Here is a 25597-nt window from a genome sequence, read left to right as displayed (position 1 = left end):
ATTGACCCAGGCTATCAATTTCCAAAGCTAACACTTCTTGTCAACACCACAACTCTGGAGTGAAAGAAAAGATATCTCATCAATTGGCTGTCTGCCCATGTGCTCTGGATCAGTGAAGTTGATGTTTGCCATCCCCCCAAGTTCCCTTCCCCTCAGATGTGGAGGGATTTCCTCAATACTGTTAATGTCCAGCATCTCTCTTTGTCCTTCTCATCAACAACCAAATGAGCAGTTCAGGACATTTTGGGTGACAGGATCAGTCAATCAGCTCAAGGGTTGGCAAGAGTTCCAGAAGAAATTGCATGGCAGGGAATGCAGGCAAGTATATTGTTATCTTTGAATCTGTGGTCAGAGCCTCTGCTGCAGGACTCCAGCCAGATGGGTATGTGCTCTTCTGACATGCAAGTCACATTGCCCTACCTCAACAGTTTTCACAAGTTGCTTTCAACATGGCCTGGAGTACCTTCATGTCTGCAATCCCCTACTGAGCTGGATGGTGAGGGAAATGCCAGAGCATATGAGGTATTCATTTGTGCAGCAGATTTTTATGTGCAAACTGTGTTTGATTTTCTTGGACAACAACCCTCCCTCCCCTGCTTTTTTACATGTATTTAAATTAGTCATACTGCATATTCTGATTTTGTTGGTCTGGGCCACAATATACTGCATGCCATGTTGTCATGCTTGACTGAACCTTATCTTATCCTTGGCATCTTGGGTGTCTAATCACTTCTCTTCTTGATAGCAACTTACTCTCTCGACTGTCACAACTTTGGTCAGTAGCATTCCTTTCATTGTGTATTGTATCTGACATCTGGTTGTAGCTTGCCAATTTTCATCACTACCATATCAATCATGGCTCGTGCTTATAGGTAAGGAGTATAACTCTTTGCTGTGTGCTGTCTTATGTCTTTTTTTGCCTCTAGCTCTGTCATCTGTTGTTGCACTGTGCTTGATATCCAGTGACTTGGATATGTAGCAACTTTTCACCACTGTCACTGTGACTGCCTCATGCTTTTCTTCATGGCCTCTAGCTCTCCATCATCTTTGCACATTGTGCTCTACATATAGTGACCTTGGTGTGTACCATCTTCACCCTGCCACCACTGCTAATTCTCATCTGTTTTCTAGCTTCAGTTGTTCAATCCCACCAGTTTGTTATCTCACCAACTTACTTCGTACTGACCATCTGTTGACTTCATGTCACAATTCCTTACCTGTTGAATTTGAGTCCAGGGTATATCCCATTGATGTTGTGTCATGGGTTTCATGGCAGTCCATTGTCCAAAGCTGTGGAAGTGTCATGAAGCTTCTGCTTCCATGCACCAAGGGCAGCCTGCCCATGTTGCACTAGATAGTTCTGATTATGTTAGTTTTTCTATTCATCAAATCATTCTTTGTACCTATCTTTCCCTACAGGATTCTGAAACAGTTCCAGACCTTTTCCCTTTGTCATTGAATAAACAGCAATTACCTCATATGCCTGATCCTTTGGTGTGACCAGCCTCATTTACATGGTGTTTGTATTGCTTATCTCCCCTATAGGGTCCCTCCACATCATCCACATTAACTAGTCAGTCACAGAATGTTGTCTTGAACATGTCTGCTGTGGCTGGCCCTTCAGTATGTTTGATATTAACTTATGACATCATGGATACTCATCCTTGACTAGGGCTCAGCACAGGCCTTGTTTATCCCCCTCCCCTAGCCCATCACCACCACCCTCCTGGTATGAAATTGCTCTACCTTCCCACCCCCCCTCCTGTTTTTGTCCTTCCTGGCCACCAATGACTTGCCCAGCATGTGGATGCTATACCACATCAACCTCAACAACATCCTATGTGTTGGTATCTTTGATGTCATGCCTGAGGTTTCAGCATCCAGAGTACTTTGCCCCCAAGCAGTTTGCAGAAGTGACAAAATCAATGGTGGTGGTGGTTGGAAGAGATTATCCCAGTCCTTGTCAAGCTGTACCTGTGGTACCTCGAGGTTTCACAAAGCCTGTGCATAGTGGTAGAGCCTCAAGTTGCCACACCAAGTCAATCTACTTGTGCTGTACATCAGCTCAGTGTCTGTTGTCTTTTCTTTGACCATATGTAGCTTTTGTATCCCCCTAGCACTGTGCTTACATGTATCAGGTTTGGAGGAGATTGAGATCAGTTACTGCACATGCACTCCAGCCCCTGTACAGCTCATATGGTGTGGCCTGTTTGCATGCTCACCAATTATTCCAACTCTCGCTGTAGATCTTCATGTCCTGGATGATGGAATATTATCTAGGTTGAAGTTTGGTATCTCAGTTTTCCATGCTTATGGTCATCAGTGGCCCTGCCAGTTGGTATACCACCCACATAAACATGTGGGCTTTGGTTTGTCAGATTGTGAAGGGTGTGAGTGGCTGTGGAGCTCTTTGAAGATACTCATTCTCACCCTCTGAGTTTCTGGTGTAAGCATTGATCTTCTGCTTCTGTAATATACTGCAAAGTTCAGGTGCTCACTTCCTCCTCAGCATCATCAAAGACTATTTGTTCTTGACAATCAGATTCTTCACCTGGATAAGAAGTCTTTTGCTACTCTTGGCCAGTGGTTGAACAAGAAATGGACCCTCTGCAAAAGCAAGAAAATGTTGGCTTTGGCAGCCCTCCATGCATTGCATGTTGACATGCAAACACTGAGAGAGCAGTGGGCTGCACAGGTGCATTCATAAACTCAACCCTTACCCAGTTAGTCTTTTCCTTGTGTTTGCAATCACATTCTCATCAGATATCTAGGGCAGTCAAAGAACAAGTGTGCTGAACAGTTGGCACATATACTTGCACTGGAAAATACCATTGAAGATTACCAGTGCCATGTGGTTCAAATGGAGAAGGATCTTGTCAATGATCATGTCAATGACCTCATTGACTACAATCTCCAGCATGCTGCAGTAACAGCCTCCCTGTCAAAGGCAACTCAGGCTCTTAGCCAAAAAAAGAAAGCATTGGGAGTTTCTGCACATGTGGACTTACACCTGTTGAGGAACAGTAAGTGACTACAGACCCAAACAAATACACAAGCCTTAAAGATATGAATTAGAGAGCAGCTTCATCAATGCAAGTTTGAGTTGGAGAGGTTGGAACAATCATACAGGAGCTCTGTCAATGGTGAGTGGTGTTTTGTTTGTGGTTTCTATTGCCAATAACATGCCATAAAAAATCATTTACAATCACATGTGGAGTCATCCATCAAATGACAAGAACCCACACTTGGCAGCAGTTTTTGGGCCTTCCCACAGTCTTTAGATATATTTAATGTATATGCAATAATGTACCTAATAGATGCCATCATCAGGGGGAGGTTCCAGGCAATTCCAGCAGTGGTCATGAGGCACCCTCCCTGCCACCAATGGCAAAGATCAACATTGTGGGGAAGGTAAGCTGAGCATGTTACATCTCTCTATGGAGGTCCACCCATCTATTGGATGAGATTCACCATGTAGCTAGGCAGGATCTTTGAGTGTTTTCTATCCCTCCCAGGAGGATTCCTGAGCCATTTTCCATCGTTCATCTGCCTATGTCCCAACCATCTGTCAGAGGCACTAATCAGACTGGGAGGGTTCCTCGAGTATTTTCTATCCCTCCAAGGAGGCTCCTCGAGGCTTTTCCTGGGAGCTCATCTAAGTATATACCAACTATCTGCCAGAGGTACTCCTCCAATTTTGTTTCGTGAACTTTGTGTTGCTAAATCACAATGCATTAATATGTCACACACAGAAAGGTGTATTGCATGATGATTAATACATGGCATGAAGTAATCCCAAGTCAAGGAAGAAGAGCATGAAAATAGAATGTTTGGGGTAGATGTGACTTGTAAATAGACAAAGACATGGATCAAGATACAGACATCAAAATGTTGCCACCCCACTAGATGCAGGATCTTCTGCAGACATCTGACAGACTACTCACCAGACAACTTTGACATTGTCATGTCACCAAGATGTGAGGGGGGCAGGTACACATGAGCAGAATTAGGATCAGGGAGGGGGGCAGTTTGTCCAGGTGGTGTGATGTCACACACCAAAGGTGTTTGGTGAGGTGGACATGGATACAGCTGATGAATGGAGATGAAGACCATAGCCCTCATGTGAAGAAGGACAGCCAGAAATGTTGGCAGTCATCCCTTGCACAAGAACAAGTCATCAGTGCCAAAGAAAAAGAAAGGGAGCAAGTTAAGTGCTGGTTAAAATTCTTAAGCACCTGTATATGGCATTCCGGTTTTCAACATATCTCTGCCATTTCTGTAGATACTGAGACCATTCCCACACTCACTTGTGGTGCTCAGCCATGCAATCCTACCTTCCAAAATTGGAAAGGATTTGTGTACTCCACAAGTTTCTACAGCACTCCCTCCAAAAGACACTCATTTCACTAAATTCTTCTGATATGGCCACCTCCATGTCAATCATTTCACTTTTCCCCTTTGCTAGGGACCATGGCTACATATATCTATCAGGAGTTCCTACCAGCTTCTGTCCTGAAGCATCCTGGTACATCCCACCCTCATCTGTGCCCTCTCAGCCCATCCAGCTTGGACAGCATGTTCTTTTTGTCAGTATGACCTCTAGGAGGATGTTCTTTGGTTGCCTCAGGTCTGTCATTCACTTGGAGGGGTCTTATGTGGTCATTTCAGTCTCTCCAGTCCAAGAAGCATATGGATCCTTCCTCCCTGCACCCTGCAATGTCTTCATACCAGTCTTGTCCATCATTCTTCCAAGATTGCAACAGCTACAGTATAATCTACTGTTCTCCACTCTCCCTGATTGCATCCATGACAAGTATGATGCACATCTTGCCTCCTTGTTGCAAGATACAGCAGAAGACACTCCCCCTTCATCCTCTCTTCCAACAGAGCCTCATTCATGAAGTTTTTATTTGCTTCACTGAGAGGACAGTTAGGGGGGGAAAGTTGCAATCCCCTACACTCCTGTCACCCCACAGACCCCCAAAGCTTGACCCCTGTTGACATCTGACTCACCCTGTCCACTTTTGGATGTACTATATCAGCATCAGATCAACACTGCCTCTCTGTCATCCCACCTTGGCCTAGAAGTGATCTCTTTGAGATGTGACATGCACAGCCTCCCCCTAATGCAATTCCAGTGCACTTTCCCAGTTCCTGACATAACTTGACTCATACTTTGACATTCTAACTGTCTTTGACTCACCTATTGCCAATACTTACCAATCTTTTGACTTTGCTTACTGATTCTTCACCTTTTGGCTTGCTTATCCTTACCAATGCTCACCAATACTTTCTAAGATGATTACCCACTGCTTACATTCCTTACTCATCACTTACCAATCACTTACCAAGTGTTTGCACCTTGTTTTCCATAGGCAATGCCCCTGTACTGTATATAAATCACTGTACTTAGATAGCTGAATAAGAAGAAGATGTCAGAGAGCCCCTCCTGCTCACAGTTTATCATCACTCAGTAATTCATTCATCAGCTTCAATAGTTGAGACTTTATTAAGGGTCTAACTATTGTCTACTTCGCTTATCCTTGTCCATCATCAATATACTTCACTCCAAGCCCTCCCTGAGCTCAGTGCAGCTTAGGACATTGAATTAAGTTGCCATCCATCCTTCTGTAGGCTGACAGCAGTCTACCCTATCACTTTCTATCACATTCTTGCTCCCTCTTTGTCAGGAGCACCCCCAACCCTCAGCACTCATCCTTGAGTGTTGTAGCTCGCAAAAACCCACCCAAATCAAAGGTTCTACCATCTAGGTACTGCATAGGCAAACCACCACTCGCTCTTTTTGTCTTTTATGTTGGTTTTGGTTAGTTTTCACCACTGAACCACACTTTGACTCACAGCAAGGTCATGGTGAACATTACTGCCAAAATGGTAACCTGGCCCACAAGTGACAGCAGCATGTTGGGCACCATAGTTTGAATGCCCTGTGTTGTTGGTGGAGGGGACATGGGAAGCACTGGGATCTGCATATGAGCCATGGTAGGCAAGATGGGGCAGGGGATGTGTGGGATGGTAAGGAGCCACTGGATGGTTGTACCACCCTCTGTGTAAGCCAGCGTTGTAATCATATGGTGCACCCGGCGTCTGCCATGGTGGCACTCCAGGCCCAGGGAGCCAATCAATGAAACTGTGTTGCTGAGACAGATGGACAAATGACTCTTGGTGAGATATAGGATGGGGAGTGGGGTAAGGGTGGGGCAGATGAACTCTGCCCACTGTCAGATCAGAGTGCCCACTGTGATTGCTTCCCTGGGGACCATCAGCTTCTCCTTTAATTGTGGGCAAATGACCTTCCTTGGCAGCCAAAAGTCTTGTGGACACTGTAGATGGACACTTGCCAGATAATCCTGGCTCATCCAACTTGGGAAATGCCTGGCACTGAAGGTTAAATGGTTCAGGCTCATCACCTGAACAGGTTCCACCCTGCACAATGCAAGGCCTCAGGCACTCTGCTTGACTTGTTGTCAGCAGATTGATGTAGATCACTGGGGGTTCTAAGTGGGATGGCTGTGGAATCGATGAATCTGATCTGGTGGCAGTGTTGCTCATACAATGGGAGAAGAAGTCCATGTCTGAGGGGGCAGTTGGTCCATCACCCTGTCCAGTAACAAGGTTGGTGGCATCTTGAGTATCCAGGCTTCTTGCAGCTGGCATAACCGATTTCAGGGCTAGACAATCGATAGTGATGACTCATTAGTAGTGCACATAATTGAGGTAACTGTACACACCTCTAAAACTATTGCCTGTCACTCCAGGAGTATTGTGCAAGCAAGTGCTGTTGCCACCTACAGTTCCAGGAGCATCAGATAAGTTGTTGGGAATGCTGTAGGACATCCCAGAAGTGTCCAGAAAACTGGATATAATGGTGTCAGAAGAGGGTTCAAGCAAGAAGTGACAGGGACAGACAGATTAGCAGTGTCAGTAGGCAAGATATTGCAATCAACAGAGCTGCCCAGGGTAATAGTAGGGATGATTGCCTTTGGAACATTGACAACCTCCTTGTGAGAGTCCTGAACATTGCATGAAGTATGTGCCTTTGCAGAACTGGGAATGTCAGTATGACAAGCAGAGTCAGGAATAATTGGAGGGGTGAGCACCTGCACAGTCTGAATGGACTCCTTGCAAGCATCCAGTGGAACATCAGATTGAGTACCTCTCCACACAGAAGCATCCTCCTCCAATGAAATATATGTCAGTGAAGAAGGAATGCGATGGCAGGCCTTGCTACTGGTCATAGGAATCAACGAGCCTTTGAACCTTACAGTCTTGCTCCATTTAGATACCCAGCCCTTGCTACACAAAGGTGAGACATTCCTTTTCTGCTTTGGATCGCCTACTTCATGGCCCTTGACTTTATGCTTACATGACAATGGTTCTTGCACATAGTCAGAGTCACTGTCCTCAGCACCATTCCTTTCGACCTCACCATCATCTATATCCATCTCACTATCCTGGACACCTCAGGATTGTTGATCAGGCAGGTAGCCATCACTGGGTGACTCACTTTCAGAGGTCAAGCTATTGTTGGAGATGACAAGTTTGGAAGTTGTTGTGATTTTTGACTTGGAGGACAATTGAGGATGCAATATACCCACAAGCTGCATCCCAGAGGTGGTGGTGGAAGTACCAGGCTTGGCTGCAGGAACCTCTTTGATGCTGTCAGAAGTGTTGATGGCAGCTGAGTTTCCCTTCTCAACATCACCTCTGGCAGGTGCAGCCTTCTTCAGCTTAGTCTTCTTGACACATGTGGCAGATCAATCGAGGAGTTGAGCCAGTCTGAGGTGGTCAACTGCAAGACTACAGAAGATCTGCTTTCCCCTTGGCAGTTTCGAGTCAAATGATGGTGGGGTGCTGATGATAACTGGACTCTTGGATGTGAGCAGATTTGCTATAGCTGCATTAGTACTCATCAACCATTAAAAAATGGAGGACATACTTTTGTTTTTAGGGTCATGCCAGATGCAGAGTTTGCTTTCACTAGTGTCCACAAGCACAGCAATGAGCTTAGAACAGTCTGCATGTGTGAGGTCCAAGATCCCTTTCCCAGATGCCTTGCCACAGCATTCCTCACCTGGGAAGATAACATCTGCTGGCCAGTTATACATGACAAGTGCACTGCCTGCCAGCTGATTTGGGAGAGACTTCCAGGGAAATAGCTTTTGGGATGCCCATTTGAATCCAAAGTTTTCTTTAAGAATTGTTAGATGACTAGGAAAGCTAATATTGGAAGGATGCACTGATAAGCTTTTGAAGATGTTGTTTGACTTGATCATGATCAGGTCACTCGCTATTTTCAATAATCTCGACTTCATCATCAGACTGATCCTTCTTGACATTGACAGCACATTGTTTCCCTTTTCCTCCACAAGCAACTACCTCCTTAGCTTCTTTGGTGTGGTCTTCGAAGACTTCAGCCAAACTGTCAAGAGACACCTTGTTGCTAAATAAAAGATATGAGACAGTGAATCACTAACACCAACACTACTTACTATATATGTGCCTTGAAATGCCCAATGATTTCATCAGTATCCACATGACAATGAGAATGAAAGAACTATAAAATGAATATTGAGTACATGGTATTGAAACACATCACACAGTGACTTACTCCTTCAGCACCTGCTGTAGTGAAGGGATGGGCAAGTCCAACATCCTGGTTCACAATCTTCCCAGCCAACATGTACACACCTTTGATCCCATGCACTTTTGAGAGTCTGGAAAACTATAAGAGAAAGCATTCAGCACATACTATAAGTAAGATGCCTAAGAAACACCTACAATGTGATCTAGATCCTTCATGGACTTGTTGAAAAGTTGCTGATGCTGAGTGACTGTTCCACCTAAATCTTGCAGTTCTTCTGACTCCTTCCATGTTTCCAGGATGTCAATATAGTTTTCTGAGTATACTTCTTTGAAATATGCATAACACTGTTTCCTAATTCTATGGAGGGGCTCCCTTTGATTGTGTGGTCGCCCTGAGGGAGCCAGGCAAGTTCGGATTCCAGGTTCTTTGCAAAATACACTGAGTACAAATTCCAAAGATTTTGTGCATTTGAGTGAGAATATTGGCAATGTAGCAGTCCTTGACTTGTTGCCATGGCATTCCTCAACTTTCCCCAAGCTTGCTGAATATTTCATTGACCTGCCAAAAGCCCTCATTGAATTCATCTATAGTGGCAGCTGGCAACCTCCCATGAGTATATAAACCATTGTTGCCATCCCCATTGTGCCCATCAGTCTCAACACTGAGCATGTTTTCTTGAGAGGGTAGAGGTGATGGCTGATCATGTCCTTGCAAAGGGCCAGAAGTGGTGTGACAAGGAGTGGGTGACTCTGGACAAGTAATCAATGATGTATCAGAAGGTGGAACAATTTTGGAAGTCTGACAATATTAAATGATTAGATGATTGTCTGGGGGTGATGAGTACTTATATTGTTGATGGTAACAAAACTCTCTGTAGGCTCAAAGCCCAACCTATCCAGAGCTGAAGATGGAGCCAATCCATGGGTGTGAGTCAGCACTGATGTAGAATGTGGCTTGTGAACTATGGGCACTGATATACCAGGAAGTCGCTTGGACAACGCTGCCACAGAATTGAGAAGGGGTACAGAAGGGTGGCAGGGAGGCAGCTTGGATGGCACTGCTGCAGTATTGAGAGGGGAGGGAGAGGGTCTGCGGGGAGGGGTCTTGGATGGTGCTGCCACAGTATTGAGATGGGGGGGAGAGGGTCCACTGGGAGGGGTCTTGGATGGCATTGCTGGGGTATTGAGAGGGGGGGCAGAGAGTCCAGGCCCAGGACATGGTGTGTCATCACCTTCAGCAACTAGATTGATATAAATAGTGGAAGCATCCTTCAAAAGCAGTAAATGACTCACTGGCAGCCATACCAAGGGAGATGTCTGACCAAACTGTTGGGGTAGGCCAGATAATGGGTTCTGACAAGAAAGGATTGACATCATCATCAGCATCTTGGGAACCCCCCATTGGAGACATTGGGGGTTCAACTGGGGGCAAATGACCTCAGCAGAGTGACACCTCACAAACTAGACTGGTGTCTTGAGTGGTTGCCTTGATTTTCTGGAAGAGATGTGTTGGAGTCACCACTGGGGCTGGTGATGGATTGCAGTGACCACCCCCAACCTGGACAATGACAAAATCATCCTGTGTGCTTGTAGATTGTCCTGGATATGCCAGGAGAGTGTTCAGGCATGTTGATGCAGGTCATGAGGAACTACCCAGAGGGTCGAGCACTCCTGACTTGCTAGAACCTCGCATTTTTTTCTGAACGACATCAGATAGTGTGAGATATGGGATAGATAGTACAAACCAAAGTTGCAAAAATTTCCAGTTGTGCAGAGATTGGTGAATGAAGGAAAAGTACAACAAGGACTGGTGCACCATCTTTATGCAAGATGAGCATTGCGGCAGATCTAGTGAGGATCACAATGGGCATCTCAAGAGTGAGGCAGTCAGAAGCTTTCAAAGAAGGAGAAGGGACATGATAATTCCAAGCCAAGGAGTTGTCTTGAGATGATGATGGTGAACTTCAAACAGAGAGGCTGGAGAGGGTGCAGAGAGGCTCTAGGTAAGAATGTGAGAGCATTTGCTGTGATTTTTTCCCCAGATTGCAAAATATCCTGACCCCTTCTACTCGATTTTTGGGCAGAATGACCATAGCAGGGGTCATTGCAGGTCATCTACAAATAGTGATCAGTAGTGGTAAGGTGCTGAGGATGGACTCGGAGTGCGACTTGGAATGCTGAGGAAACATGTCAAACCAGTGTGCAATAACAGTAGCCAATCACAATCTGAATAGCCTTCCTACTGAAAGGAAAACATAGCTAGAACACCACCAAATGTGTTTTTGCAGGCAGAAAGAGTCAGAAATGTTGCACTACTTCCCCCCCCCAATGAACATCACCAAAATTCATACATGTTATGCTACAATTTATCCTAACTGTGACCATCTGATACTTTGCAGCAAGTGTGTAGTACTCTGGTTTTGTACTTCACCGACATGTCACAACTGACTCAAGTTAGCCAATTGTCCCTTACTGAACTTCGCAGTTATATGGGACACACTACTAAATACCTCACTCTACATGAAAGACAGACCACTGAACGCAGACAGAAGGCCATCTATGCATCAACAAAGTAATTATTCCCATGTTTCTACAGTTCAATCCTCAATTACAACACATTTCAGAGGCAAAGAACTACAACCTGCTCAGAATCACCATGTGTACCACAAGCACACTGGACACCATCTCAGTAAAGATGCTCTCTGTTCGATGATTCCATCTGTGTCAAGTATCATCCATCCCAGTGTCATTTCCTCTGTCCCATCCCTCCTGCCAGCTCTTATCACCTATGCAATGATACCTCTACCAATGTCACCCCTATTTCTGGAAGCCACTGAGAGCACTGATGCTTTAAATGAATCAGATCTACTTAAGTGGGAAAGAGAGCCTCTGTATATGCATGCCAAGCCAGACCCAACACTGGAAGAACAAAGGTTTATGCACAATCTGGTGGATGTCATGCTCAGGCGACATGCAAGGCTGTTAGGAGAAGCAGATACTCATTGAGTGAAACATCTTGAAAATGGAGACCATCAGCAGGTGTTCACTGAACTGATAGGCAATATCACAGAGAAGTTAGTGCAATGGTCAGCCATATATGATACTATTGGGGGTCCTGGCATGTCAGGCAACTGCAACATTTGAATGGCAGCATGTTGGCTGCAGTGGCAAGCTCAGGATATCTACCATATTACACAAGAAGCATTGGAATTGGAAAATGGCAGGGATCATTATGCAGGTAGTTCATAGTTACACTGGTATGCAATGTATAAGACATTGGAGATAATGGTGAAAATCATGCATATCTGCCTCATGCAAGTTCATAACATTGCAGCCTTGCAGAACTGCTGCGACCTGAGCCAAAACCCAAAGTCCACAGTTGTACCCATTTGATTGCAGAGGGCAAAGCTAGTAATTTGACAAGGGAGCCATTTTTGCATGTATTTTTAGTACTTACTGCAATCAGGTGTGCAGACCAGCTTCCAAAATCTCTCTGAGGAATTCCGAGCCTCTTCGAGGCTATGAGGGACAGGCGAGTGACAAGATTGGTGATATCCTGTGAATTGTCAGTAAGAACACTAGACAGACATGACGGAATACCTTGATGTTGCATTTCCAAGGTTTTTGTTCTGCGAGACTGTCAAAAAGGAGCATTTGTTTTGAAGTAAACTTGACAATGCAAATAACCCAATGGCTGACTGGGGATGGTTGATGGATGGGGAGTATCCAGATGGGTTTCTCCCAATAACACATTCGTGAGGTGTTGCACCACAAAATGTTGTCTTCAGCATGGTATTGAATGCAGGGGAGATCATGACTTGACAGTATCATGCACTGTGTGGCATTCAATGACAGAAATTCTGAGTAGAGTAGTGCAGCACAGCTGTTGATACAGCTATCATTGAGCAAACTGGTGGTGGAAGCAAGCTGCTCATAGTTGTCCAGCTCAAAGATGTACCAAGGAAAACCATCCTGTGATTGTCAGACATGCCTTGCATAAACACCATGGATGAGAGGCAGGTTGTTGTGGACATTGATCATATCAACCATGGGGATCTGTGTAGCAAATTAGTCAGGACTTGTGCACTCAAATGGAACTTATGAAGGGAATTTCCCAAACAAGATTCACATTATGAATCATTTTCTGATCCTCATCATCATTGGACAAACCACCTTCATCAGCATTGGATGGTACATCTTTGAGAATATTTGTGAATGCAGTCTGATCAGGGTCCAAAACATGTTCTCCTGCATCAACATCAGTCAGTGGTAATGTGGAGTCTGCCTCACTAAGGACATCCACAGATACATCACATTGAATAGGTGGCAGCCATTGCAGCTCAAGAGGGGTGGGGGTACTGGCAAGGGAAGTGGAAATAGCCTGTGCACTGTGGGCTTGACTCACATAATGAACTGTGGAGGCCAATGGTGTGGGCCACCTTTCCTGCATCTTGGCCAGTGATTTGTGATGTTGTTGAAGAACCAGAGAGTGCATAGAATCTTAAAGATCTTACCTTGACTTACTTTCTAGCTACCAAATTGCAAGCTCAATGGCACACAGCTCACTGCCAAACCATCAGCACATGTTGTTGGCCTCCATGCCAAGGCAGTGTTCTTCGAGACAGTGGTCAGTCTTCAGGACTGCTCTAATGCCCTCTCTCACATCAGAGTCTTGCAACCACCATGGGATTTCTCCAATAGAGGGAGTGATCCAAAAATCTTTGAAGAGGGATTGGTCATTACATAGTTCAGCTAATTTTGTTGGGAGCAGCAAAGGAAGGGGGATGCCAGATGATGTGCCATATAGTTTTGCAAGATGTTCACAATACATGTTGAATTTTCAGATGGCTGACATGAGCACAGCTGATGCTTTGCAAGTTTGCTGGTGGAGCTTTGTACCTAGAAAGAAATGATCAGCATTGCAACACTGAGTTGTAGGTTCAGCAATACTACCCAAGGCTTTCTGCTTTCCCTGTACTGTGTGATCAAGTTTGTCCCACTCAAAAAAGCCCCCAATTGCCCATTTCCGGATGTTGATCTTCAAATCATGAGCCAAAAGAAGCATCTGAACAAACTCAATGTCAACACCATTGAGCTTGGGAAACTTGTCATGGATGTTGAGGGATGCATATAGTAGGTCCACCTTGTTTAAAAGATGATCATGGCTGCGCTCCAAACTCTCGAGAGCCTCAAGGGTATCCTCTGTCACATCCTTCTCAATTATTGCACATGCAGCTTGAAGTGCTCAGTCAGCAACCTCTAAGTTGGCCTGCAACACAAGTACAGTGTCCAGTTCTTTTTTTAATCAAGCCAGCACATCTAAAGGCGAAGAATGAATAATGCAGTCTAATAGATGCAGAAATACTTACGAGCCCATATGGAAAGCTGAGTGCTACATTGGCTAGCCCACTCATTCTGCAATTCCAGGATATCGGTTCTGTAATCGCTGAGAATCTGACATGCTTCACTACCTTGTTTGGCAATTCCTTTCCTCAGTCAGCATCAAATCCAGTCACCAAGATCATTTCACATCTCCAGCCCTATTGCAGCAGCATGACGATCAATAAGCCAGATACAGCACTGGCACTAATCAAACACTTTTTCAGTTCTGGGTAAACTAGAGTAATAAAATGAACTTGCTGATGATGCTCACTCAATGCCAATGAGCTTGATGAAATGGGACCAGAGGCATTTGGTGCCCTCTCCATCAGAAAGACTGAGTCCTGTAGTAATGCAGGGGTTATAAACGAGCTGGCATGCCCATTTGTGGCCATAGGCATGCATTGCAGTTGTTGAAAAGTGGATGTGACAAACAATTTCATTATCAAGGATGTCAAACTGCAGGAAGTCAGTACTAGTGTATGGGGATGAGACTTTGTATATACCTTGTCTAAAGAACATGCAAGAATGCAACCAATATCATACAATGCAACAACAGTTGCAGTGACTGGCAAGTGGGAGAAGAGGTGTTTGTGAAGGGCGATTTTGAAAAGGGTGATGCTATACTTCTGTTGCTCACCAGGCATGTCAATATTTGCAAAGAAGAGAGGGATGTCATGATGGCATATCAATGCCATAATTCCAGTGTCATCGAAGCAGTCCATTGCAGCCTTCTGCTTGTTGCTGTCAGCTGCTTTGTATGATGCTTCACATTGATTGATTGCTTCATCAGGAACTTCAACATGCCATTGTCTTGGTGGCTGCTTATGCACTCATTTGATCTGGCATCCAACATTGTCAACTTGAACCTTGGGAATGAAATATGCAGGGTCATAAAATGCAGGACAACTACCAGCTGAGTGCTGATGATGATGGTGAAAGTTCCCATCAAGTGTGATATGAATATCACTGCCATTGCTCAGTGGCCATCCAAATGTGTGACCTGCAAAACATGCTGGGCACCTTTGGATGAGTATGGATGCGCATTGTAACAATGAGAACTGTTTGGAAGATGGTGGGATTGCAGTGAATGACAGTTGCTGAGCAGATTGTGTGTGATTGAGATGGTTGAGAACAGTTTGGTGACAATGTTCAATAATACTTTCAGCATGGCACTCAATATGCACTTGCAAGATATTGTACCACTGGACAGCATTTCCAATGCTATGATGGAACAGATCTTGAATAACTCTACCCTGTGTGCCATACTTGTAAGTGCAAGCAGGTCAGCAAACAAACCACTGACCTCTCGGGTGGTCATCTGGAACCCTCATCATTCATAATGTGTATTGAGTGCAGAGGAAAGGGTGTTGATTGAGTTGCAAGAATGTTCAAACAGTGCCTGACAGAAAGCAAGTAATTCCACAGAAATGGCCAGGCAAGGTTGAGAGGGGGCAGTGGGAAAGAGCCCAGAATGTAAGAGTAATTGAGGAAGTGATGTGCATGTACAACTTAGAACCATAACAGTCACAAAACCTGAAATGAGATCAGCCTCCACAAGGAGATGTGAGGATGTTACACATGGTCAAAGTATAAACAGATTAGGGAAGAATGCTTGAGTTCACATCCTGCCTGACAACCAGAGAGTGGTTTATCATAGGTTATAAGTGGCTTTCTGACAGTTTCCAACATATATTGGAGATATGGCTTGATAATCATAGGGATAACTGCCATCCAATTGTCATACAGCCAGTCAATGGCCATGCTTGGCATGGAATAGTCAGCAACATCTTTGGGCAACAGTTCATCACTGGAGTGCTGGAGCATGTCAGTGTCATCCAGCACATCTGGAGTGGTTGGTTTGGGAGGAGGGGTGTCGATAGTAGAAAATGGACCAGGAGATGACTTGTGATTCAAAAGATCACTCAACTGTTGAAGGAGATGTTGCCATTTGGCACTTTGACCTGGAATGATAACATTAGTCTGCATTTTCCTCTTGTTATGCTGCTTTGTTGGACTCGAGAAATGCTGGCCCAAGCCAAAACTTGTGCTAGGCAATGAATGGCAAGTCCCAGGATAGGGATGCATGTTTCAGAAAAAATATGAAGACAAAAAAAACATACTGTGGGACATATGAAATGTGGGAGCCATACAGAGCCAACATTGGAGGAGGCTCCCCAAGAGCATCCCTGGCAAGTTTGCAAGATGGTAGTACAAGGGTTGAAGAGACATGAGATATGGTGGGATGAAGGTTTGGGGAAGGTGAGGCAAATGCAAGGCGAGCATAGGGGCAGGAAGAGCACCACCCAAAAATGGAAAACAGTTCTCAAAGTGATTCTCAAACCTATTATTAGTACCAGCCAGGTGATTCCAGTGCAGATGGTGGGTCTATTAGATACATTGTTTATGTCACAAAAAGTATATCTATATCTAATAGACCCTTAATCCTGCTGAAAAGTGGTGCCTAAGGTGCAAGAACCCACTGTACTGAAGCTAGTCACAACATATAATAATCTCTGTGGTGAATTGTAGGGTATGATTTGGTTGCAGAAAGCACCTCCTGGTGCTATTTCTCCTCCTCCCATACCATCTAAGGGTATTTTTCAACTGGATGTTGATAGTGATATTTGGCAGGGTTGGAATTGAGGAGGGTTACCCTGATCCCCCTGGTTGGCTTGCTGATGAGGGTGTGCACAAGGGAATAAGACTTATGTTGGAGGTTGATCATTGCAATGAAGAAAAAAGAAGGTTGTCAAGAGAGTGGACCATTTTACAGGAGTGGTTTTCTGTGGAGTGGCAAAGTGTAGAGGCTGCTCAGAACAATGCTGGTGAGTAGAGTTATTATTGATATCACATGGTTTCTGAGTTTGTCACTTTGTAGATGAATGTTACAAGTATTGTGTGCAAGCACAAAAGGATAGCCTGGTGGAAACATATACTAAATGGGAAGCCAAGGTTCAACATATACCACATGCTTGGCCTCCATCAAGCCCATGGGGACCCACAGCAGAGGACATAGCAGCATTTCATTCAACCCCTTACAAGCCATGTGGAGTGCCTGCCATGCACCATGCAGCTGAGCAACCAGAAGACTATGACTGTGAATGGGAGGCTTTGACATTAGAAGGTGATGAACTATTGCAGGCCATTGGAGAGATGGCACTATCCAAAGAGTATGACATTGGACAAACAGATGAAGAGGAATTCACAGAAGATGAAGGGTGTCATATCCATGACTCTCAGACTCAATCCTGGTCCAGTCAGGGGCCCTAGCCCCTAACCCTGGTCAAGTCTAGTCCTAGTCCAGCCTAGAAAAGCTAACTCTGGCCTAGAGAACACAACTCCAGTCCTAGATAACCCAACTCCAGCCTAAATGACTCAAGTCCAGTGTTTTACCCCTATCTCCAGTCCATTCCAGCCTCCTGGCCTTGCACTGCTCCACCCCAGTCCCCCCAGGTCCATGTCTGGGTGACCTGCACATGACTCTGGTCTGTTTTCCTTTGTTTGTACTATATTTAGTCCAGTCCCCTTTGCTGATCTTGCTTACTGTACAAACCTGTGTCTGACTCCAGTTATGCTGGTCACCCATTGCATTTGGGTCTTTTTTAGCATGGAGAATGTCCCATTGAGCTCCAATTTCACCTGGGGAAAGTGTCATTTGGGTCCTTTTTAGCACAGAGAATGTCCCATTGAGGTCCAATTTCAACTGGAGAAAGCTTCATTTGGGTCCTTTTTGGCATGGAGAATGTCCTACTGAGGCCCTATTTTGGCTGGGGAAAGCTTTACTTGTGTCTTTTTTAGCATGGAGAATGTCTCATTGAGGCCCAATTTCAGCTGGAGAAAGGCCCATCTGGACCCCAGTCACCCTGACATATTCAGGATAATGTATATTAATTATGGCAAAATCCTTTTCTCCCACCTCTATAAAATGGCAGTGTGGAGAATCCCCAAGCATGGTGCTGGAGAAAAGATTTTCCCTGCCAGTGGCTGGGGATACCTGACCTGTTGAGACCTCATAGGTCTCCCAAGGGGGTTGACTGAAGTGGTTGGTTAATCATCTGTCAAAGTACAAGCTATCTATGGTTTAGTCATCTGCCCACACCATATCCAATACCCAAAATCTCATTTCTGCAGTAGGTACTGTGTATGATAGCCATATAGGGGTGTGCCAAAATAGGTGAATGAGTTCATGCTTGGCTTGTCAATGATTGTATGAGGGATGATAGATGAGGCTTCCATTGTTCTAGCACAACCTAACAGCAGTAAGAGATTGTTTTTTTCTTTTCAAACTCAGTATTGGGTGGGTTACTACCATACAGTGACTTCCAAAATTGATTCAATGTTTGCACATTTTGGGTTGTGTGTTGAATTTATCAAGAAAAAAGACAAATAAGACCAAAGTGTAAGTTGATGACATAAGCCATTTGCACAGGACTATCCATCAAAAAAATAATTATGTAATTTGAATTAGTATCCATAAAGGTATATACAATTTAAATTGCCATGTCATTGAATCAATTTTGGAAGTGTGTATCAGAGATATAGAAACTGATGATCCCAATACTTTGTATGACCTCCCTTGGCTTTTATCACTGCTTGGACCCTTCTAGGCATACTTTCAATTAAATTCTGACACACCCCTGGGTCTATATTATTCCACACTACTGCCACTCTCTCCCAACCTCCCAAACTCCCTTTGTCTGTGTTGAATACTTGTTGAGCTCCTGTTTGATGTGATTCCAGATATGTTCAATGGGGATCATATCTGGAGACTGTGGAGGCCAGTCCAGAGCATTGATATTGTTGTCCTCCAACCACCTCTTGGCCTTTTTGGAGGTATGTTTTGGGTCATTGTCCTGTTGAAAGATAACATCCTTCAAAGGAATTCCAGAATCTCCCAAGCTAGGAAGCAACTGGCTCTCCAAAATGTCCACATATTGGTTAGCATTCATCCTCCCCTCAATCTCTGCAAGGTGGCCAACACCCTCCCAGCCCATACATCCCCATACCATAATGTTTCCTCCTCCATGCTTGACTGTTCCCTGTATCTCTCTTTCAATAAGCCCCTCTCCTGCCTGTTTCCACACCCAAACCTTCCCATCTGACCCAATCCTATTGATTTTGGTCTCATCTGACCAGATAACCCTTCTCCAGTCCTCCACAGTTCATTCTTTGTATTTCAGAGCAAAGGCTAATTGCTTCTTCCCATGAATTACAGAAAGGAGTGGTTTTTTCTTCTTTGTTACAGCCTTGAATGAATGTTTTCTGAGGACCCTTCCAACTGTTTGTGAGGAGACTGGATTGGAGATTATGGAATTGATGTTCTTTGAAACCTCAACAACATTGGTGGCCTTGCCTGTGGTGATTTGTGTAGTAATAACATGCTGAGAGGTGGATGAAAGCTTAGCAGGACATCCAGAAGAAAGTGCTTGTTGATCAGGAAGAAGGTTCTTGAACACCCTGGAGACTGTAGGCTGGCTGATACCCAGCCTAGAGGCAATAGTGTGAGTAGAATGACCATTACAGGCCAGAGAAATGATGTTTTCCTTCTGAGCAGAGGAGATGGGGTGCATAGTATAGTTAGGGAGCATTGACAATGTAGACAGTGGTTAAATAGCTTGGACTGAAATGGTTGCTAAGGTATAATAACCATAGCAACCATCTTTGATGATTTTTGAAATTGTTTTATGTGATATTGGTTGGATTCTGATGGATCCAACACATAGTTACAAAATTGATTCAATGACATGGTGATTTAAATCAAGTCTATGGCCATGGATACTAATTCAAATTTTGGAAGTCACTGTAGGCTGTGCAGGCATGGATATTCTGGTAGCTATAATACTCTGCTCTTATATACATGTTTGTCTAGCCACTGCAGATCATCCAGCATGGGAGTGCCTTGAACATTGAGAGAAAAGTGTTGAAAAGACCATAGGAGAGAGCACAGGGAGTTCATCATGTTTCTAAATTACCAGTTTGTGGGTTGAAAGGATTGTATAGATCATAGTGATTGGACCACTGGACATATTCACTCACAATGACAATTCTCCAAAACAATTTGCAGAAGAGTCTGACACAAATCATGCAAGTGAGGACCATGCTGCTGGACAGCATGTTTGACAGCCTGGTGGATAGTGGCTTCAATACAAGAACTCTTGTACTGCTGGACAGCCAGAACAACAACAACTTCTTTGTTTGGTACTTGTGCATTAAGCAATAAAAAGTAACAATACTCAAAAATGAGTAGGCAATCTGAAGTAATGAATATTGCTGAAGTAGAGGATGACTACTACTTACAAACACCATGCTCAGCTATTGAGCAAATGGAGACCTCTTGTGATGGTGCATTGGGGTTGCCTGCAGTTGTAATTTTTGTCTAGGATTGCATATGTGTCATCATGACAGGATCAATCCCATCACAAAATGGGACTTACAATCTGATGTTGCAGCAGCAGAGAAGACATTGGAATCATCCATATCACTATAGCTGGAAGGGAAATGCAAGATTTAACCACTCACATCCTGGTGAATGATGGTTGAGATGAGAGGAAAGACAGTAAGTCAGCAGGGATGTGATTAGCATGCCATGGAATTGCTTACAAGCTGAGATTGCACCAGAAGTATGGTGTGATTGAGTTCAGCCAGCAGACACTGATCCCCTGACATTACTCACATACTATGCAACCAGAAAGGACAGTACAGGCAGGAAACTCAGCATACATACAGGCAATGTTGGAATGAAATTACTCACAAGCTGACATTGCACATTGCACAAACAAGCACATTACAAGTGGGGCCAGTCAGCAGACATCCAACCAAACCTGCCATCAAATCACTCACAATCTGTCATGGCACAAACAAGCACAGTGCAAGTGGGGACAGTCAGGAGACATCCAACCAAACCTGCCATCAAATCACTCACAAGCTGTCATGGCACAAGTAAGCACAGTGCATGTGGGGCCAGTCAGTAGACATCCAACCAAACCTGCCATCAAATCACTCACAAAAACTTGGGCTGTCACACTCAGTGCCCATGTCTGTCGGATCTTGTATCTTCGACGATCGCTGTCATAGATCGATCTGCAGTCCTCACACTCATCTTGCCATACTTCCTTGCAACCTTCGATCATAGTTCTTCATAGATCCTCGCATCATGATCTCCATTTGTTGTAGATACTCACTTTCCCTAGAATAAGGTAGATGTAAGTGCAACTTCTCAGAACCAAATGAAACCTTGAGTGTTTGAGCTCGGTAGCCCCCGTCACACTCCATGTCCCTGGGATGGCTATTCTTGTGTTGTGTGGCCTTCGGTCTGCATCGATCATTGATGTCGTTGTCATTCTTTGCACCACAGCTGCCTGGATGTTGCCTGCATGTCATCATATACAGTTGTTTTCCCTAGAGTAGAACAGATGTACATAAAATATACTGAAATCATAACAAACCTTTGCTCCATTGAGCCCAGAACCTGTGCTCCTCACACCTTGTCTCCACAGAATGGCTCTTCCAGCCTCACATGACCTTGCATCCTGTAGAACTTTGTATTCCCTAAAATGTGGTAACTGTAAGTAAAACACTTCAACAAAAAGACTAAACTCTGGGCCATCAAGCCCAACCAGTGTGGCTTCAACACTATTTGCATGTTGTGTGTCTTGCTGCAATTCTGACACTTGCTGTTGTGCTACCCTTGGTAGCTGCCCTCAGGTGTAAGTCCACAAAATCCCTTCGAATGTCTCTCTTCAGACATTTTGTAGTTGCCATAGTTGTCATGCTGTATATCTTGTAGCTGCTGTACTAGACAAAAAGAAAAATACCACCTTTGAGCCTTTGGCTTGTTCTGACTGCTTGCCCCATTCATAGTAGCTTTTTCAGATCGCTTCACATAGCTTCTCTTCGACAGCCCACTGACTTTCCTCATAGGTCATCACAGTCCATTGTATCATGGCTGCTTGGATGTAGCTTGAGCATCATCTCACACATCCATTTTTCCTAGAATAGAGTAATTGTAAATAAGACATTATGGAATCAAAACAAAACCTTGGGCCATCGAGCCCAGTACCTGCACTTGTCGCACCCCATTTCCACTGAATGGCATCTCCTATCTTGTACAGTTGTCAACCTGCACTAAGTAAAGTTGTTGTCATTTTCACTGTCACTCGAGTTACTGCTGATGTCATCCTTGCTGTGGTTGCCATTGCTTGTAGCCACAGTAGTTTGCATATGGTATGTCATTCTCCCCATTCTTCATATCCTTTGATTGCTGCGATCTTGTGTAGTCAGCCTATAATACTAGATGCATCAGTATGAAGTACTTGAGTGCATGTGGCCATGACATGCAGAGCAGTCATGTGACTCTGCTTAGTCAACACTGCTGGACTTTCTGTACAGGTCCCAACATCAAGTGCATGTGTCAATTCACTCGACGAATCCTTGAATAAAACATTTATTGCTGACACTGCATGGCCACAGAATATTTCGAGTGTGAGGGCATCTATCCTCGCTGTGTGCCTCAACATTTCGACCTGTAAAGACTCTTCCAGTGGATTCCTTTGTGTGATGAGCCTTGATGGCTCCTCAATCTTGATCCTTCTTGCAATAACCTTTGTCTCAGTATGATTTATGTGCTGTGGCACTCTGTGTGAGTCAATGATCTCTTCATACACCAACCTTTCCACTTCAAGACTGCTTGCAAGCATTTCAAGAACCTCATCTTCAACTCCTGTGGACTTCATGTGTTCTTTGAGTCTGTCTGCTTCAAACTTGAGTGGTATCTTTTATATGAGTGACTCATCTGCCATCTGTTGTACTTCTCTGCTGACTGTGGGAGCTTTGACAGTGTCTTCTTTAAGACTTTGATATCTTAACTCAAAAGTATCAGCAGCTAGTTGAGAATTTCAGTGAGAACAAAATGAAAAACTCCTTTGAGCACCATCACTTGTCTCAAATTTGAATGGCAACTTTGTTGTGAGTGGTTCTTCCACTACCACTGGTTCAACTTGCTCGAGCTTTGCTGCTTCCTGAAATTCCATAGTCAGTAGTTCACTCATACTCAAAGTAGACTCCTTCATCTCAAAATACAGTGTTGCCATTGCTTGCTTGAGGTTACTTGGGCTCAGTTTTTCACTTGTTGTCTTCTCAGATGGACTCTGTGGCTGTGTGTGACTTGAATGTGCCAAGGGAGCCTTGGCCTGGTTTTTTGCACATGTGTGACATTCCAGCTTTGCTATCACCCTTTGTTCATGCTGGACACACTCCTGTAGCTCTGTAGGTCTTGTAGACTAGCCATCAGTGAGTCATATGTGGAATCAACTGGAAAAAACTTTGTAAGCTCAGGTTCAGGCTGCTCTTGATGAGAATATACTTGCACTTGCTCCAAGTGAAATTCCTTCCAAAGTAGTCCTGTAGCTGTGAATTTTACTTGTTGCATGGGCCATGGGTCATCAGAGTGTTGCCATTGATCATCATGTCGCATTTTCCGAACAATTTTGCACCAAAACTCTTTCTCGAAGCCTTGCAAATAGAGGTCTTCAAGCTCATCAGCCTCAAGTTGCCTCGAAACCCATAGATATGTTGCTAAATCAAGAAAATAAAGCTTGTAATTTGTTAGTTCCTCCTCTGTACAAATTTCTCTCTTTGCTCAACTGCCAACAAGACTGTAAAGGTCATCCTTTGAATGCTGCTGATCCAATTTCTGGGACCCAGGATACAAACATGTGATGGCCACCATGAATTCAGGCCAACTGAACCAATCCTCTACAGACTGGAGCCAAGGGATGGAAACTTCGCTGCCTGCATACCAGCAAGCCCACTTGGCCCACTCTTGGTCATCAAAGCATTTCTTGTGCTTGCAAAGACTTCAAACCTCTTTGAAATACCTAAAAAGGTCAGATGCACACCCCAAGAACCATGGTGCATCCCTCAAGTGCCTCATTGGCATTCCCTCGAGCTCTCTCGGCGCATTCTCACGGCTTCTTTGCAAAAATTTGACTATTAATTTTCCTTCAGATTTGCTTTTCAACTCAAGGGATCTTTGACTTCATCACTTGCTCAACATTTGCTGCTCGAAAAATTAATTCTGAAGATTCCAGAGTTCCTGAGTGTAGACTGTAACTAGAATTGAAATTGTGAACACTTAGCTTGTCCAACTTAATCCAGAAAAATTTTCATGCAGTGATAAGGAGGTGGCTTCTTTCCCCAAAATGAACAGAACCCCCCTTGTGGTGGGCTCCAGATGTAGGAATAGGTAAAGAATGCAACCTATAATTAGTAATTATCAGTCATGGGCAAGATTTGTGCTTGACCCAAAAGGGAGGTTCTCTCTGGAGAAAAGAAGTGTAGTAAGAGTGTAAAAATGCGAACTGAAATGAATACTTAGCTCTGCCTGTGCAATACCTTCTGCCAGTCCTCCTGGTACCTTGGGTACTCCCCAAAGTAATAAATCTAACTTCAAAAACTTGCCAAAATGTGAGACTATATCACCCTACTACTGAGGGCCTCTGACATGGATTGGTTCTCTGGTAAACTGAACTCATGCAAACACAGCACACACACTTAGTCAGCAATGCAGCTGCTTGCCACCAAGTCCAGTGGTACAAACATGAAAACAAAAGCAAGAAACAAAACAAGTCCCTCAACCCCTAAACTCCTGACCAAGACAAATTCTCATAGGGAACTTGAACTCATTCCCTACACCATGGAGAAATCTATATCCTTTGGTATTTGGTTAATAACCCAGAAAAACCATTTCTAATGTGTGTGGTTAAAATTTGTCTTTTCTTTGTTCTTTAGGAACCCATACATAGGCTTTGCAGCCAAAGGTGTGGAAATAAGAAATATTGGGTACTTTTCCTAAGAAAAGTTCCACAGGAGTCTTGAAGAGAATTCACTTAAGTGGAGTTCAATTATACACATGAAGTGCACAATCAAAAGTGAAATTCCAAAAGCATTTAGGAATGCAGGCTTGATGACAAATTGTACCAGCTTTTTCAAGAATAGTACGATTAAAGTGTTCTGCATGACCATTTTGTTGTGGTTGATCAGTGATTGACAATTGATGGGTAACACCTCAAGAAGTGAGGAGCACTTTGAAGGTATGTCCCATAAATTCTCCCCCTCAATCCCAATGGAGCACAAGAAGATGGTGGCCAGTCTGATTTTGAGTGGACACCAACCAATTGGCAAAAGCAGTATAGGTATCAGATTTATTGCAAAGGTAGAGGCAAAAGCTGAAAGAAGAATAGTCATCCAATAAGGTAAGGACATATTTTGAGTGGAAATAGGATTCCACTGGTAATTCAAGAAGGTTGGCATGAACCAACTCAAGTGGTTTCAAGGCTTGTTTGTAGGAAGGTTTAAATGTCTCAGAAGACATTTTCCCTTGAGCACACCCTTTACAGGAAGTAGTCTCCCCCTGTATATGTAGTGCAGGAAGACACAATTGGCAAAGGTGACAAAGGATATTATTCACCAGGTGTCCTAATCGATTATGCCAGAGTTGTTCCAGCGATAATGATTTAACCAGAGGGCAAAGGACCAAAAAAGCAGTGGTAGGTGGAAGCAGTATGCCCACAAACCGATGTAACAGTGAAGTCAGTGAAGCAATTTTTGCTTC

The 25597-nt window shown here is 44.1% G+C and overlaps 5 protein-coding genes across 5 annotated transcripts; all 5 read right to left on the bottom strand.

Annotated features, from left to right (window-relative positions):
* Positions 1-7937: 7937 nt before the first annotated feature.
* Positions 7938-8294, bottom strand: F5J12DRAFT_728523 (uncharacterized protein; the record flags this gene model as incomplete). The annotated part of the gene is made up of 1 exon (XM_051741887.1): positions 7938-8294. The coding sequence occupies one exon, from the start codon at positions 8292-8294 to the stop codon at positions 7938-7940; it is 357 nt and encodes a 118-aa protein (XP_051594627.1).
* Positions 8295-8301: 7 nt separating this feature from the next.
* Positions 8302-10015, bottom strand: F5J12DRAFT_898537 (uncharacterized protein; the record flags this gene model as incomplete). The annotated part of the gene is made up of 6 exons (XM_051748117.1): positions 8302-8461; positions 8511-8575; positions 8630-8743; positions 8800-8930; positions 9585-9845; positions 9898-10015. The coding sequence occupies 6 exons, from the start codon at positions 10013-10015 to the stop codon at positions 8302-8304; spliced, it is 849 nt and encodes a 282-aa protein (XP_051594626.1).
* A 3429-nt stretch (positions 10016-13444) lies between these two features.
* F5J12DRAFT_728525 (uncharacterized protein) lies at positions 13445-13810 on the bottom strand (the record flags this gene model as incomplete). Its single annotated transcript, XM_051741889.1, has 1 exon — positions 13445-13810. A coding segment is annotated over one exon (366 nt), but the record flags the coding sequence as incomplete, so codon positions are not given.
* Positions 13811-15316: 1506 nt separating this feature from the next.
* Positions 15317-15505, bottom strand: F5J12DRAFT_728537 (uncharacterized protein; the record flags this gene model as incomplete). The annotated part of the gene is made up of 1 exon (XM_051741891.1): positions 15317-15505. The coding sequence occupies one exon, from the start codon at positions 15503-15505 to the stop codon at positions 15317-15319; it is 189 nt and encodes a 62-aa protein (XP_051594624.1).
* Positions 15506-19835: 4330 nt separating this feature from the next.
* F5J12DRAFT_787086 (uncharacterized protein) lies at positions 19836-21733 on the bottom strand (the record flags this gene model as incomplete). Its single annotated transcript, XM_051743575.1, is given in 12 exon segments — positions 19836-19858; positions 20023-20187; positions 20284-20343; positions 20421-20473; positions 20506-20508; positions 20660-20662; positions 20738-20807; positions 20827-20911; positions 20991-21106; positions 21168-21384; positions 21432-21534; positions 21672-21733. 12 exon segments carry the CDS (start codon positions 21731-21733, stop codon positions 19836-19838), a joined length of 960 nt encoding a protein of 319 aa, XP_051594623.1.
* Positions 21734-25597: the final 3864 nt, after the last annotated feature.

This window comes from Pisolithus orientalis, assembly GCF_024613125.1.
Source record: "Pisolithus orientalis strain OTSU chromosome Unknown F5J12scaffold_85, whole genome shotgun sequence".
NCBI lineage: Eukaryota > Fungi > Basidiomycota > Agaricomycetes > Boletales > Pisolithaceae > Pisolithus > Pisolithus orientalis.
This window is presented reverse-complemented; position numbering and strand designations above follow the sequence as displayed.